Raw genomic sequence first — 17,422 nt, 5'->3', positions numbered from 1 at the left:
TTTTTTTTATGCGAGCAATTAAAAAAGACATCATGATAATCCTGCTTTTTTATTCACATAAAAATATATAGTATTGTGCAGGGACATGCAGACTGGTTTGATTGAAGAGAGACACTGCAGTTGAATTAAAACACTTTTATTCTAACACTTAGAACACACCTGAACAAATACAGGTGCACAGATGACAATATAAATATACATTTTTTTTCCCCCAAGGTGATTTGCTCTGAACTTCACTGACACAAATTCATTGAAGTGTTCTGGCATAACATAGCGAGATTTCATTAATCTTTTTTTTTAAATATGATACACAATCTGGAGTACTGGACATAGATAAAATCACAGCTATCATGTAAATCTTTTTCACCAATCGTAAGCTCAAACATACAGTAAACGACTAACACCTGGTCTACAACAGACGTAGTGCTTTGGTCTTTAAGTTTGAAAGACAGCTTCACAGTTCATACAGTAAACACAAAGATGCCTACAGATCTACTTTTGGCAGGAACCCTCTTCACCTTAGGCATGGATAATGACATATCCTCATTTCCAATTTGAAGCCACTAAATTTTCCATTTGCGTGGACCTTAGGTATTTTCCATTCTCTGCTCCAACTGTCACTGTAATTCATACCAGGAACTGTAATGCTAGAATATGAACACACCTGACATTTTGGCCACAATAATGAGACGGAAAGTACATCAAACAGACAGGTGTTGTGCCCCCTGGTGTTCGCCGAGGTGTACTGTACAAGCATGATTACCTCAGTAAGGCAGGGGAGGTGCCTATTCGAGTGTGTGAAAATGTCGATGTATTAGTAGCAGAGTGCGTGACGTGTGGAAATGGGTTAAGTTTTTAACTTGTTTTTTCCTCGTTAAATGTCGCCGGTTTCTCCACCGTGTGAGAGAATGGCAAGTGGGTGACGCTATCCCTCCTCTTCGTCACTGTCTCTCATGGTGATGCCTTGGAGCCCGTCGCCTGCCGTCACTGATACCGTGGCCTCTTCCACCGTCAGTCGGTTGTAAACGGTCTCATAGCTCTTATTGTTCAGAGTTCCATCTAGTACCCCCTGCAGCCTGAAGTCACGATACGTCTTCTACGAAAAAAAAAGAACAAAAAAAACCGGATTTCATTATTCCTAGATGAACAGTCATCATGTTTACAGACTGAGAACAGCATTTTATCAAACCATTATGGTGCCCCACTCTCGAATCTGAGTAACACATTTAAGCAAGTGCTACCCTTGTTTGATAGACAGACATCATGCATTTAGCTGCCCTTGAAATGAATAAAATGCATTGTCTTAGAATAAAACAACAAAAAGTTACATTTGCTTGTATTTGTTGCTAAGGCTTGTAGAAAGGCTTACTTCCCTGCGATTGAAAAGCTACAGAGGATGACATTGACATTTACATTTATTCATTTGGCAGACGTTTATCCAAAGTGGCATACAAGTGAGGTACAATACAACACAAGCGAAAAACCATACAGAGTCAACAATATTAGAAGTACTGCATGACAAAGGATGAAGCAAAAAGATCATGATGATCACAATATACAAGCATATGCAGTTACCAATGGACTGCTGCCCCTCAGGTTTGGTATGTAATATGACCATGTGACCGAGCCTAAGGATTTCTGGGTAACTGGCAGACAATGTGATCCCTTTCCTATCTTTTTTAAAAGATAAAACTGATAATGAATAAGACCTAAAGATGTAGGGAGAAGACGTCTGTCACTTGATTGAACATCTGGAAAGGGGACATCTTTCCTACAGTATCTCTCACTGAACTTTATCCTCCTCTAATCCAAGGGGGTGGATGTGCACTGCCTTCTGTGTTAGCTGTGTGTCTCCCGTCTCACCATTACCATCAAGCAAGAGTCATATTGATAAATCAGAAAACTTAATTACTTCGCTCATGATGCTCTGTTTTGTCAGTGGTTGTGATCTCATTTGTCTGCCCCCACACCTTCCTCTGGGATTACCACGGCGCCCGTTACCTTGACGATCTTGATGAGTGTCTTTAGCTGGTACATGTGGAGCTGCAGGTCGAGCCTGTCTGTCAGCCAAACGCACACAGCCTTCATGGTGCTGGTGTACCATTGCTGGGAAAAGCACAGACACACACACGTCAGCTGAAAAGCCAAGAATGCCCACCCAACACGCCCCCAAGAGCTGTGGACCTAGAGAGGGAGTGGTAGCTAATGTGCTGAGCTCTATATGTCAAGGTTTGAGGGTTTATGGCTGCTGGTGAAGTATTATATCATGAAAAAGTTTTGATCACGTCAACAATAACATCATTTCAAACTAACTTCAGCAGAGCTGGATGGTGACATGTCTTGCTCCACAAGTACAGGTACTACTTTAATATTAATTGTATGCATTTCCTGAATTTTAATGTTGTCTTAGAACTTTTGGTTTCGGACTACATAAACTGGCTAGTTTCTTCTGTGAATCACTTTTATATAGCTAGCTACAGTGAAATATTCTGAAGTAATATTGCACTGTAACAATAATATTTAGTTTCAGAACGTGCTTAAAGCTTCTCAGCAATAACCAGCCGCAAGCTCATTATCTACATTTTCCCTGAGCAACGCACTCTCATGCTTGACCAAGTATGACACTGATCAATTCAAACCCAGCTGTGTATATGGGTCACAGAATGATTGAGATGTAAAAAATAATTATAGCTGCTGAAAAGCCAATCACCCTGAACACTGCAACCTGCACATCCTCAAGTGGTGTTCTGGTAGTAAGGTATAGTGATTAGGCAGCCAGACTCGTAACCAGCAGGCAACGTGGTGTTGTAACCTGTAACCTCGAGCAAGGAACTCAACCTGAATTACTGAAGCAGTGTATATGAAATGCATGTAAAATGCAATCTGTTTAAGCCATAGCAGATAGGAACAGCCACTAAGCAAATAAATGATTAAATAATAATCGTCACACTGTAAACACTGGTACAGACTGCTCTCTGAACGTCTGAATTGCAAAGCAATACTGTGCACAGCAGGAGAAGAGAAATGAAAACCAAAGGTTATAAACACACACAAGAAACTCCTTTATAGTGGAGACACCCTTGACATTCCACTCCTGTGGAATGTGAGATGCCACTCAAACTCTATCAGTCTTCCTGTAGAAAATCATCACCAAAACCTACCAACCAGTGCACTAACATCCACTTAACTTTTTAAACCAACAGTTTTATTATTATTTTTCATTTTTATTACTATGACTTACCAGTTTTAATTAACTCGTAGTTATTTAGTTATGATGTGCTGTAAACCAATATTAAATGATTAAAAATGGATTCATCACTTTTAAAATTTTAAATTTGGTTTGCAGGACCTCACAGTATTTGAAAGACTGTCAGGTGCTTCAGACGTGATGTCTCCATCATCTCACTTCCACAGAGCGATCTCACTTAAATACATATTTTACTGTGATACAAAACAACTGATACACCGTTCCCGCTGAAGAAAATCAGAACACACTCAGAAAGTTCTCCATTAAAAAAAAAAAAAAAAAACAGCCACAGCCTTCTAAAATGTATCAAATGACTGTGAAATTGATGGTGTGGATGCACGCTCATTAAGGCTGCTCGCCTCGGAGAGGAGAAACAGATGGATGTAACGGGCATGCACTAATCTCACAGGTGAAGGAGCACTCCCTGTTTTCCACCTTGGCGTTATTGTCCATGCTGACGGAGCTTGGGAACACATTTACGTGCCAGCAGTCTGGATTCCTCTTTTGTGTCATTCTCTCGCCTCGGTAATAGCGCACTTAAGTGTCCCAATCACTGTTATTAAAGTAACAGTCAAGAGCAGATTTCACACCTGTGAACCGGCTGTAGATATGTGCTGCCTCTGCCTGCAAGACTCATCAACATCTTAATCAGTATTATTTTCCTATTCATGCTTGGCCTGGCGTTTGCAAGGGCATGCATTACCCTCTTCATTTCCTGACACCTCTCTCTTTCTCCCCCCCCCCCCCCACTCCTCAACCCCCCCCCCCCCCCTCCACGACACACAGGGAGGGGGAGGAAGCGTCCGCGCTGGCGCGGCGAGACCCCGCCGTTCATCCGTGCTCCTCGTGCGTGACTGTGGGCGGGTGAGTCACATTAAGTGCTCTGCCTTCCCATCTCGCCCACGCCCGCTCGCGGGCCAGTGCAGGGTTCAACAAATCAACAGGAGCACGGAAAACACAACATCAGTCTAATCTAGTGTTTGCGGCGAAGTTTTCAAACCTAATCTAGGAGGAGAGGGGGGTTTGTGGGGGGGGGGGGTTGCGGACGAAGACGCAACAGTGGGATGCAAAAAGAAGGGGGGTAGAAGAGCGCTGGAGGCGACGCACCCCTCAGCATTTTTAAATAGTAAACAGCAACAAAAGCCCTGCGAGTGCTTCTGACGGCGGCTGCGTGCTGTGGAAATTGGCACAACGGGGTTACAAGTGGCCCGGCTTTTTTTTTTTTTTTTTTTTTTTAATAACTCCCTCCACCTATCGAGACCCCCTCCAGACTCAATAGGACAATTTGACACCGCTGAAAGAGACAGAAAGAGAGAGCGAGGGAGAGGAGGTAGAAAAGAGAGGGGTGAACAGGAAACGGGTGAGAAAAGGAGAGAGGGACAGCTGAAAGACCGATGGAAGCTGATGCGTGAGTGGAGAAATGAAATGGGGGGGGAAACTGAGAGGAGAAGGAGAGACCGCGAAACAGGGCGGAAAACGCAGGACAGGCGGAGAGGTAAACGAGACAGAGAAAAGATGGAAAGAAAGAAAAACAAGGGGGGAAAAGAAAGGGTGAGAGATTTGAGAGAAAAGAAAGGAGGGGGGGAGCAAGGGGAAGGGGAACGAGAGAGAAAGGGGGCGAGCGGGGCTGAAAGGCTCAGCAGCTCTCCTCATCATTGTACGTGCGGCCCGGTGGAACCGCGCTCAGATAAAGCCCGGGTCAGGTCCGGGACAGGGTCCGTGCTTTTGAGAGGAGTCCCCCCGGGAGATGCGGCAAGCTCCAACAAAGAGACGGGGCCTCACCCCCCGAGCCCCTCACCCTTTCTCTGTGGAGGATTAGTGCTGTTCCAGAGCAGGCTCCTTTCACTAAAGAGTTCTATCCTTTCAGCAGTCAACCGACAGCTTTCGCGGAGAGAATCTCCAGGGAAGCCGCAAAATAAATACATGAATAAATTCCACCTACACACGGCGCACGCTAAACACCACATAGATGGATGCATACCATTTTCACACATACACAACCTGTGCAGACAATGTGGCCATACAACCTGCAGGTGTCAATAAACGATGGAGGCAATTCCATAGCCAGTTGCCATCGCCATCAGCTCAATAGAAACTCCTTACATTGTGGATAAAATTTCTCTTTGCCATTCTCCAAGAATCCGGCCTGTGACCCAGTTCTGTCCATGAAAGTGCATTGACTGATGGTATCTATGATCCTAGCATACCTTCCTTATATGTGACATTGTTGTTTGAAACATCCATTCTCACCAACAACACCTTAAATGACATCTAGCACCAGAGCTGTTCATTTGAACTCAGGTATTTTTCCAGCAGCTAAACAAACTCAAAGTTAAGCCTGTTTAGGCCGTCAATACATCAGACCGTGACGTTCAATACGCCTGTCACTGGACAAATAATGAGTATTTCTATAACTGCAGGCGGCCAGTCCAAGGTTTTGAGCGCTCACAGTAAAATATGATGTAAAAGACTGGCTGGCAATTATAAAAGAGCAGTTTTTTTTCCTTCATTGTGGAAGCTGTGCTTAATTTGGCCGAGTCTCCCTGAAGCATGTTTCGCCGTTTGACTGCAGGACACCCTGCCCAGAAACGACACGGAGAAAGAGCAACACAGAGCAGAACAGGGAAAGAGGGAAGGAAAGATGAGCAGCAAGACCAGGAACAGAGAACACAAACCGGGCAGAGAGATGCTGAAGGGTGAGAGGTAGGTATTAAATGACTCAAGGAAACGGCAGCATAATCAATGCCCAGCTGATGAATTCTCTTTCTCCAAGTGTTTCAAGAGTAGACAGCTAGAGTAGAAAATAGACAGAACAGAACAGAGAGGAATAAAATTTGTTTTCCAATTTTTTTTTTTGAGGAGCATTCAGTCTCATTGCTGTAGTGCTGTGCACTTAAACTTCACAGTGGGAAATCATGCATTCTTAGAAATCAGAGTACACACAGTCAGAGATGGGCAGTTATTGAAATAAAATTAATTGATTATATAAAAAACGAAAAGTAACACTTGCTTCAATTCACTACCCAAAGCTGAAGCCAAAGCATCACAGTAATTACAAAGAACAGTACCATACTGTGACTGTCAGTTGGGACTGGACTCAGTCACAATGAAGAGGATGCTACTGAGAAATTGACGGTGAGGCAGGACTAAGTGCTGGTAAGTATAGATGAAGAGGCCAGCACTGGAAAAGGACTAAGTATATAAGAATAGGACAGCACTGGGACAGGAATAAGCATGGTTGAGGACAGTGCTGAACTGCTATCTGACACGTTGATGAGTGTTGAGAGGAGCAGGGTGAGGTTGACCCTTCACCTGCGGAGGATTTTGTGTTCACTGATTAAAGAAAAGGTTCAAAGTTTGATTGAATCCCTGCCTCATTGGTCCTGTTATCGTCTGAGACACGAGGCCAAGATTCAGCTATCAGACACCCCTTCCCCAATCTAATCAAACCAACCAAGCCAAACTCTCACAGAACCAAACTGATGGCTGTCCCCCTCAATCCATGACAGTAAATATACTATTAATGTGTGTGTTGGGGGGGACTGCCATGGGAAAACATCCAGCTATGAGAGTTATAACGTAGTACAACATGTCCTTCACACATTTGCAGCCCAGACAGGCAAAACAAGACACTACAGAGTACAATGAAAGTGAAACCAGACAGCCTTTCAGTTAGCTGAAATTAAGTTGAATTCAAACACAGGAATCTCCTCACAGTGCTGGAGCTTATCCCAGGTCTGCGCTCAAGTACACCCCTCTGGGCTGCAAAGGGGATAGAACCCACAACCCTCTGGGTCAAGGGTAAACACACCACAAGCCACACCGCTGCCGATACGCACGGGAAAAAGGTCGGTAAGAATAAATCACAGGTCAGCACATTCCCTGTGTGACAGCTGACAGGTTCAGAAGGAGGAAATATGAATTTGAGGGAGCGTGAGTCCTGAGCGACGTGCCGCGGTAGCGGGGAAGATTGATCTACCCCTGCGGGGCAGAGAGGCGTCCGTCAGAGCGCCCGCGTTTCACACATTTCCGCACAGGTTCCTGGGAGCCGCACGGCGTGTTCTGCCTTTGGTCTCAGCTGCAAGAGGACTCGGGATGTGCAGGAAGGAGGGTTAGATCCGCGCCAAGCCGAGAAGTCATCCGACACGCTGGCTCAATTTAACATACAAAAACGGCTGTTTGCTGGTATCGGCCTGACAGTGCCAATACTAATTTCATACCTGCACCCACCCCCCCACCCCCCAATGACAGGACGGGAAGCTATAACCTCTTCAGGAGTCAGCCTGCTTTAAGGTAGCAAACACACAAGCCATGTTAACACTGCACATGTTTGGTAGATAAGTGCTTTTTTTATTTATAAGGTATCCATCTCCCTTGACAACACAGAGATCTTCAAAGTCTTAATTAATGTGACGCAGAAGAAAGTACAGGCTAGGCGCTTTCACTCTTTTGTACCAAATCAAAGATTAAGGCTGACATTTATTCTGACCAACGGATCAGGTATACAGTGGTTCTGAGCTGCTTTGCTGTCTGCCTGTAGAACAACATAATTTACTTAGCCAATTTCACAAATGCAGAGGCAGTGTAATTTAATTGCAACAATCACAGCTTATCAACAGCATATGCGGGCAATATTCGGCAATATGCTTTACGGAAAACTTTTCAAAGCACTTCTGTAAGTACCGGGACAATGAAGCTGCGTGAACCATGCTGTGATTTGAGCTATGATGATTGACTGGTTAGAAGCAATTAAAAAAACACCGGTTTCCACAGCAAGGCACTGTCTCGGATGACAGCTCCACTCTTCCAGTGCTTCACAAAGACTCGCTCGCCCGACATGTGCCCATCTGTATTGCATCAGTAATTAAGCTTGTCGGTGACTAATTGGACAGACACCGGTACCGTGACTAGTTACACCAGCGTGGGCGGGCTTCATGTGTGGGGGTGATCAATGTTAAGTTCTTTGTCTGTCAGAGCTGTATGTGCAATTGTGCTGTAGTCATTTAAAACGCACCTTCACTCCACTCCCTCCATTGTATCCTGATGTATGGAATGGAGTAACTTCAATCTTTATTACAGCTTGCTTTATGTTGTTATTTTATAATGTTATAGCACAAACAAGCAGAATGAATAAACATTGGTTGTTCCCTCTTTACTGTAAGTAACAGGTCGAATGAAGCACTGAAACAAACAAGTTTATTTAATATACCTTTTCCCCTATAATTACAGATCCAATGGTTACTGGTGAATAGGAGATGTTGCAGCAAAGGCTGACACAGCAAAAGTCAGCATTAAAGTGCAGTCCAATTAGCAACAATAAAAACACTGACTTCAGAAAGGTTGAACAATAGAACAATTATAAAGCCCAGAACCACTCAAAGAATCGAGCCACTGCCTCTGAGGAAACAAACGGCGATACTAGCCAAATTCCACCTATCACATAACGTAAGACATGGGCAATAACCCTGCCGGGAGTTTCTATAGTAATTGTAACATGATTAGGCATTCAACTCAAGTGAATTGTCTGGGAAAACCTACGTATTTCATATTTCTGTCCTTACAACAGATTGGTTCAATTTAAGATAAGATTTACAGCAGCCAGGAATGTTACCACTATTTTAAGAATCAGTGTTAAAATGAACATGTGTGTGCAGTTCTCATGAAAACATGGTTAACAGATTGCACGATGCTTTCTAGTTTGCTTAGAAATTTTTTTTTTTTGATATTACACACATTGAGACTGAAATGTAATACATAGCTAAAACTGAGTTCAGACCACCATCAGTTTTGTATATTGTACTATTATAATTGCCAGCATTCCTATCAAAACCTACATGGATATATACTACATCAAGAGGACGGGGAACTGCAGGAGGAAGATCAAATTCCCCATTCAGAACATAGACCAACAGCATATGTTCTGAATGGTCGATTATATCATACAACACACATAGCAACTGAAGTTGTAAGGTCTTTTGTTTTGATGTTCTTAAATGTTTTGACATGAACCGTGATCTCGGGTATGGTAAAGTTGTCTGTTTATTTGCTATAACAATATACTGCCTCTTGTGGAAATTCTGTCACTTTTCTACAAGATTATTCTGGTCATAGTGAAAGCATGCTTAGTAAATAAACAATGCTTCAAACTACAGAGGATTGTGTATGCTGTAACTAAATGCATGAACATGAAAATACAAAATCAGTATATTAATATGAGACATAATACATGGATATAGAGAAAGGCCATGGACAAATGAATTGCTTTTGCTCATTTACCTTGAAGGCAATATGCCAGATATCTGATTGTTTACTTACCAACAGTGTGCTTAGTGTCACAAGAAAATGTCTACTCACACAATGTCACAATGCAGCGAGGCCCTGATATCACCACAAGGTATTACTATACTGCATGAATGTCTAACCACAATATGTCTGACTGCATTGTGACAAATAATGGTCCTGGAACATAAAACAATACCATCATGTAGTGTAGTTGGAGTACAGCAGGTATGCAGTATGACAACATGGTACAGTCAATACATGGTACATGTGCGATTTAAAAACACCAAGAAATTCCACAAATTTCAGTCTCAAGGAGTTTGTGATGAGAACATTGCCACCATGCGTTATACAATGGGCTTCCAAACCACCACCATTACACAATGTTCAATGTTACGGTGAAGTAGCTTGAAAGTGAATTAATAATAATAATAATAATGAGGTTGCAGGGGACTGCTGCTCTGTAGGAAGTCTACGGTGACACTCACTTCAAACACTTTCTCAGTGTACATCTCATCGTTGACCCGGTCTCTCAGAATGTCCTGGTTCTGCCTCACAAATGTAATGTACGTGTCGGCCAGGTCCATACCGGGTTTCTGTGTGGAGAGAGGGAGAGGGAGAGGGAGAGGGAGGGAGGGAGGGAGGGAGAGAGAGAGAGAGAGAGAGAGAGAGAGAGAGAGAGAGAGAGAGAGAGAGAGAGAGAGAGAGAGAGAGAGAGAGAGAGAGAGAGAGAGAGAGAGGGAGGGAGGGAGAGAGGGAGAGAGAAGGTAAGAGAAGAGGAAAAGGGCACATAAGTGAGCACAATAACAAAGGAATACGGAGAATTGCACCAATGCCAACTCAGACACACTTTGTGAAGATTCTGCAGCACAACTTCAGTTTGAACTCAATACGGTATTCTGAGGTATTCACGCCATACACTTTAAGTTTGATTACAATGGATCTCCTCTTACAATGAAGACTGAATGAAGGAGTGTTCTGTGAAGACAAAGACAATGTGCTGTGCTGCATGTACAAAATTTGATTTTCTTCTGTTTGAATTCAAGGTTCTACTATTCAAACAAGCTGGTAAAAGTATCTAGTGGACTCAGTCACTGATTAATTGCGAGCCTAAATTAAAAGTATATTGTATATTACCTTACACTGCACAGGAACTACATAACATGTAAGAATAAAAAAAAACTGAACATAAATAAAACCCTTACAAATGGCTGCTTTGGGTTTCGCGTCTGTCTCATCTGTGCATGGATATGCAGAGAGGATGTCAGTAGTAGCATGCCTGTCATTAGCAGGTAGAGTGTTGAAATTTTGATTCGTTAACAAGAGTTAATGACCATCTACTGCAAGTCATACTTAGGAAACTTCAGTCTCACTATAGAGTGCCCCTGGTTCTGCCTCACCCTCACCCCCACCACCAGTCCAAAGGTGGTCAAACAAATTCAGAAAATTCAGAAAAAGCACTTTACTTCACAACTTTTACAATAAACACATTCTGTGAGCTGGAACCAAGGACGCAGAACATTAGAGAAATGAATGGGAAGAGATGGGCCTAGTCTAGACAGAAGTCTTTGTACTTTTGGTCCCTCACATCTCCCAATAAAACCTTGCAAGTTTTTTTTTTTTCCTCCGTAAAGAACTACCAATCAACAGTGGCCCTCCCTGATTACATACTTTCATTTCTTCCTTTCAAAAGATTGTCCTGATCTGTGCTTTTTTCTTTCCCCCTGCTCAAAAACCTCAATGCACAGCCATTCCTCTGAGGCTGACCAGGCAGAGGCACATTCTTCTTGGCAGCATTTCTTCAGGCCGTGCAGTAGAAGAAAAAGGCAATACATTGATTTGGCTTGAACTTAATCTGTGGAGGTATTTACATAATGGTTCTTTTATTCAGGCAGAAGTGAAAGTCCCTTATTCAGATGGAATAGGATGCCTTGTTTTACCTTCAGTCTAGAGACGCGACTACAGAAGAGCAGCACACAAACAGCGTTTCGATTACGACTCTCGTACATCTTGAACTGTTCTTTAAAAGGTTAAGCAGTTTGTCTGAATTTTCAGTAACTTCAAAAAGGTGTGTCAAAAAGAAGTCCAGGGTAACTGTTTTGTTGGATGTAACCATCACACACAAAGTGAGTGACCCTTATAGAGCAGCTTTTTTGAAACTTTTGCACACTGAGTTAGATTTGCATCCTATCCAGAGGGAGCATATGTACACCAGCTGCTTCACCCTGTTAAGGCCTGAACTTGTGAGGAACCTGGCTCAGAAATGGCTCCTTCCCTCCTAACTCAGTATGAATCAGCTTAAAAAGACTAAACCTTCAACTGTCAAAATCACCATCAGAAAAAAAAACAATCAGAAGAAATGGGCAAAGACGACAGGGAGTATATGACTACAACATTTTGCACAATCCAACATACCAAGCCACACACACGCACGTGCACACACACACACACACACACACACACACACACACACACACACACACACACACACACACACACACACACACACACACACACACACACACACACACACACATTTAGCTGGGGGAGGGACCCCTGAGCAAATGGTGGTGCTAATTTTACCACCTTCATTTTAATTTGTGCATAAAAGGGGAAAAAAAGGAGCAAAACATGAGATCTCTTGCTTGTTCAATGCAACGTGAAATACACTTGTAGCACTATTCCAAATAGAAAAAAATCATAATGAGAGCTCCACTAATGATGACACACAAGAACAGCCCCCCCTCCCATTTTAGCTACCAGATGGGTCCTTCACACCTTGGTTTTCTCCTCTTGTCTTAGCTTCGAGAGTGAGGCTGCATCGAACCATTAGATACAATGTGCACAACTCTACTGACTAATTGTGACAGCTGCCAATGGTTCCCAATTAGTGTTGACGTTTCTGAGGTCTAGCAATGGGCAGGGTCTGCTTACCTGCAATCAACCGCTAATGTGGTTTTATTCACGCTCAGTTCGCTTCCCACATCACTGTCACAGTTTTATGTGTGTGCTTTTTTCCCCCTGTAACCAGTCCTTACGTAAATCGATAGATATAATATGCTCCATCAGAATTACAAGAGTCCAGTACACAACAATAGACATCAGAATGGTGCAAGCCCAACACATGATTTTAGTATGCAGTGATTTCAAAAAACAAGCCTCAAAGGCCCAGACAGACACCTGTGGTATGCACAGATATGTGAAAAGACACCAGAACAGTAGCACAATGAAGGAAAGCCACTAATACAGGAAAAGACTGTTGGTATTTGGAAGATAATAAATCCTTGACTTCAAACACTGAAGTCTGAACGCTCAGCATGAAGAAACGGTGGGTCCTTTTCTTATCAACAAGGAGCTTGATGGGCAATGCTAAAATGACTGAATGTTGAAATGTCTTCCGTTCTGCAAAGGGCTCATTGTTAGTTCTTTCTGTTTTTGACATCTTAAACCGTGCTGTTGACGTACATGCCACAGTAACAATGAAGTGGAGTCGGGAAAAATAATCTTCAAATACAGTTTGCACAAAATGAATGGTTCCCACTTCAGTGGTGTAGGAGCTTTCTCGTCCTCTCATTATTTCACAAAAATGAGTTTTCTTCAGCCTTTTTAACGAAAGAAAGCTCACCAAAGCACAGAAGACCTCAGAGCTCATTCCCACATCAAACCTATAATATCGAATAACATCCATTATAACTTATCAGCTTTCTTGAGCTTTACCCTGCAAGTTCCAGCTTTGCTTGTATCCTTTTTTGAAAAGAAACTCTTATTATCCACAGACAAAGTGCCACATGAAACATGAAGTTCTAATATGTAATATGTAAAACTTTTTTCTCTGTTTATTTGCGTGGCAGACTCACTTTTTGAGGATGACTGCCATAGTTACATCATGACATAGTTATACAGCTGAATACCTGCGTCTTGCGTCACTTCAGGTCAAACACCTTGCTTAAGGGCACAACAGCAGTGCTCCAGAAGGGAAGTGAACCAGCAGGCTCAACAATCGAGTCCCCAGTCCAACTCCCCATGATGCCACACCCCTTTATTTGGATGCACTGGGGTGACTGGAGTCACGGGCTGTCTGCCACTAGCCATGCAGGGCTCCACACAGCAGGGACGCTGGCCACAGATGCAGTGCGGGAAGATACCCCTTTTGTGACACCCCTTTTCCACTCTAGAGCTGAAGCTAGGCAGGAATCTGTTCTTATCTGACTGGTCAATAAACACGAAGTCTGAGTTATTGCTCACTAACTGCCCTCAGTAAAAATGCTATTTAAAGACATCTTTGTGTTTTATAGATCTTAAAGACCCTACCTTTTTCTTTTAGATACAGCGAACAACAGTAGCAGACATGCCTCAGTCTGGGAGCCCGACATGAAATATGGCATTTCCCCCCACAAATTAGGGCACTACTGACTAGCTGAACATGAGTGACAGCACAAACAAAAGTGACCTGAGGACAAAGATGAAATGTTTCAACCCCTACATTTCGCTAATGCAACGTGATGCACCGGTGCGGTTTCGCGGGTATTGTAGCGTTCATGCGTCTGCTGTCAATCAGCCCGGACTCCGAGTTCTCACTGTGACAAGGTGACAGGCAGGCGTGACAGACAGATCAGCCCGGGCTAGGCCCCGCAGAGCACGCAGGTACAGTTTGCACGGAAAACAGGACACGTCGCTTTGTTAGTTTGTTTGCAAACACGGTGCGGAGTTTCACCATAAAGGATACAATAACATCAGTACAACTGCAAAAAAAAAAAAAAAAAAAATTTCAAAATTCTTCTGCCCCAACTGTAAGCAGGGTTCGGGGTAAGGGGGTGGGGTTGTGTGTGTGAATTGATGATTAGGAGTGAATAAAAGGTGCACAACAGGACAGATTAAGCGTGGGCTAATGACTGGTTAACCTGGAGGGATAAGCGCTCGGAGGAGAAAGGAGAAGGGGACAGAAATGTGCTGTAATTACACGGTGTGTGCAGTCTGGCTTCCTGCCGCAGATCCGCTCCCTACAGGTGTGCGACCCACGGGGAGGGCGCGTCGGGCCGGTGGCAGCGCGCACAAAAGGAGCGGAGGAGCTTAGCCTCTCGTGACAAGGGCGCAAATGTGTCTGGGGCCAAACCCGACACCGCCGTGCGACGCCCCCCGCGCTCCGCCCCCTCTCTTTCACAGGCCCGGAGAATAGCTTTAAGGTCCCTCTTTTCTCTCTGCACAAAAGAGCAAGGAGGAGGTTACATTATAATTTAACGCGGAGCTGGAACACCGGGCCGGCTCCCATGTCGGGCAGCTCTGTGCTAACAGCGCGCAGGTTTAATCTGGTCCGATGGAGAGCAGGAGGCAGTGCTGGGGCCTGTGAGTCAGGCCGGCTTGGTGAAAATCCTGGTATCTCCACGGCACACTTCCCACAGTGCAATCTCTATTCCAGCTAAGAATCCCTGTATGGATGGACAGAATTTGGCAGATACACTGGTCAAACATTTTCTCAACAGCGCCCAGGTGTTTCCTTGGGAAATGTGTGCATACATTTCACATCCTATGGAAAAACAGGCCCAAACAGGCTGAAGAAAAAGAAGTCATTTTACACCATGAGTGTGACACGGAGGGCAATGTGTCCAGCTTCCAGTGCTGGTCGATGTGCCCTCATTCCAGATCAGATTCGGACTGGTACTCTCACGGGAAACTGGGGGCCTGAATCACGCACTCAGCCAATCAAAAACCTCAGAACCTCCCCGACGCAAACAGCTCAAATTCATTTCTCTCACAGCACGGCGTGTGTGGGATCCCTTTTACATAACAGAGTATCCCTACCATTAATTTGTCTCCAAGACTACTCAGAACAAAAAAAACTCTGTCCCATTTTTGTGACTCATTAGTTTCTTTTGCAGTTGATGACCGCCCACTATCACCTCACAGAAATGCAAAACTGTTTTCCAGCCAATTGTGTTTGTAATTAGCCTCACTGGGACGTCTCTGTCTCAGCACTCTGACACTACCCTGCACCACAGCACAACACTGACATCCTCACACCCTTTTGAACCCCTGTGTTTTATAGCAGTGTAGAAAGCAGTATTTATCATAATTAATATCATCAAACATGATGTCAGCATACTAGTCCAGTATTGCATATGCTTGTGGAAAGATTTCACAAAATTCAGACAGTAATCATAGTTTTATTATCTAAATAATAACTTACATTTGCATTTACATTTGTTCATGTGGTTGATGCTTTTATCCAGAGCGACTTACAAGTGAGGCAGAGTACAACACAAAATTAATATTAATATACATATGTATTTTTAAAAAAATGAATATTCAATTCAAGTTTATACTTACAGGAACATCCACATATTTGGCAGCCGCTTTCGCCTGTGTCAAAAGAAGTCGAAAGGATACACTTGTTATGTTACACAAATCTTCTCACTACAAATGACACTTTACATTCTTAAAATGGCAACTGAAAGGCACTGCACTTGCTACAAAGCTGGAACTCACTGTGAAGGACAGGAGGGAGGAGAAGAGGGTCCCTTCATCGTAGCGGGAGAGCTTGGACAGAACACCGTCTAAAACTGCCGCAAACTGCAGGGAAGAGCACTCCAAATTACACAAATAAGAACCTTACGCTTATCAACTGCAAGAGGAATATGAACCTTCATGCTTGGCACTGTAAACCTTATGGTGAAGGAGATGCACTGTCTACAGCAGGGAGAAAGCACACTGCATGTATGTGGATCTGATCAAAAAAAATTCTCTAAATTGATGTGAACAATGTTTGATTTACAGAATTTTTTTTTGGTCAATCACTGGTTTGCAAAGGATGACCAGTGTGCTACTACGTCTCGGCCCTGACCCCATCTCATCCTTGTAGGAGACAGAGCGACCTCAGTGTGAGGTGACCAACGCGGAGGGTTCCACACATCGGCTGCAAGGGGGGACGACATGACAGAGGGACCGCCAGAGAACGTCACCATTTCTCTTCAATCGCTCCTGCCGCACTGTACCTTGGACACCAGAGTGGAAATCATTTCCTTAAAGGCCTCTTCGATCAGGACATCGATTTTAGAGTGGTACTGTTGCTGAGGGGGAGAAAAAAAGGGAGAAAAACAAACCAGATGAGTCATTTTACAGATGCAAAATACGAGGCCCCCCCCACCCCCAGTGCCCCCCGTCAACCCCCCGCCCCCCACTAATTGGTTAGCTTGAGCGCTGTGCGGCAAAAAAACACAAACTCAATCTGCCCACCCACCCCATATTTTTTTTTCCTCCATTCTCTCCCCCTCTGCATTCAGCAGAGAAAATCTTCCCATGTACGAGGTTGAGTTAAGCAGCTAATAGGCCCATTATGAGAGTGAATGGAACTCCCGCTCTCGTTTAGGGCGAAGGAATTTGAAGGATACTTTTTGTGTTTCCCACAATTAGGACAGCCTTGTGTTTTTCTAAAGGACAGGTCCAGCCGAGGGGGGGACCAAAGCCTAACGCTAGATTCAATTAATCCACCATTTCATGTCTGATAACTCTTATTCACCATTTATTTAAATTGTGCTGCCAAGGGAGGGAGAAAGAGCTTCTATTTGTAGCTGTGAAAGGAAGCCTTCGCTGCTAGCACCGACGGCAGGAGTTCATCTCCACTGACAATGGCCTTTTACAACACCTCTAAAGAGCGCTGAAATTAAAAATTTCAATCAACAAAGACGGAAGATCAGTGACAAATTGAAGGTGCAGAGAGGTCATTGCTGGCAGTCCTAATTCTCTTTTCTCATTTTTTCACCACATGAAATGGCTGCTTTTTAATAAATAGAATTTAAAAGAAATCTTAAGGACTTTTTACCTCAATTAATACTGCCGTGTTTGCTTTTTATATTACAGAGGACACTAAATTGTACTGCCTTTTTTCTACTACAGAGGAGA

At 43.7% G+C, this 17,422-nt stretch overlaps 1 protein-coding gene across 3 annotated transcripts in view; it reads right to left on the bottom strand.

Moving 5' to 3' along the window:
• Nucleotides 1–214: 214 nt before the first annotated feature.
• Nucleotides 215–17,422, bottom strand: part of cadps2 (Ca++-dependent secretion activator 2) — a 108,340-nt gene continuing 91,132 nt past the window's right edge. For all 3 annotated transcript variants that reach the window (XM_036517528.1, XM_036517529.1, XM_036517530.1), the window contains 6 exons: nucleotides 16,516–16,590; nucleotides 16,010–16,093; nucleotides 15,851–15,883; nucleotides 10,015–10,122; nucleotides 2,002–2,106; nucleotides 215–1,096 (listed from right to left, as the gene is read on the bottom strand). In XM_036517528.1, coding sequence (XP_036373421.1) covers nucleotides 926–1,096; nucleotides 2,002–2,106; nucleotides 10,015–10,122; nucleotides 15,851–15,883; nucleotides 16,010–16,093; nucleotides 16,516–16,590 — 576 coding nt within the window. In that variant the 3' untranslated portion in view covers nucleotides 215–925. The remainder of the gene's footprint in view (nucleotides 1,097–2,001; nucleotides 2,107–10,014; nucleotides 10,123–15,850; nucleotides 15,884–16,009; nucleotides 16,094–16,515; nucleotides 16,591–17,422) is intronic.

The sequence above is a fragment of the Megalops cyprinoides genome, chromosome 23 (assembly GCF_013368585.1).
Source record: "Megalops cyprinoides isolate fMegCyp1 chromosome 23, fMegCyp1.pri, whole genome shotgun sequence".
NCBI lineage: Eukaryota > Metazoa > Chordata > Actinopteri > Elopiformes > Megalopidae > Megalops > Megalops cyprinoides.
This window is presented reverse-complemented; position numbering and strand designations above follow the sequence as displayed.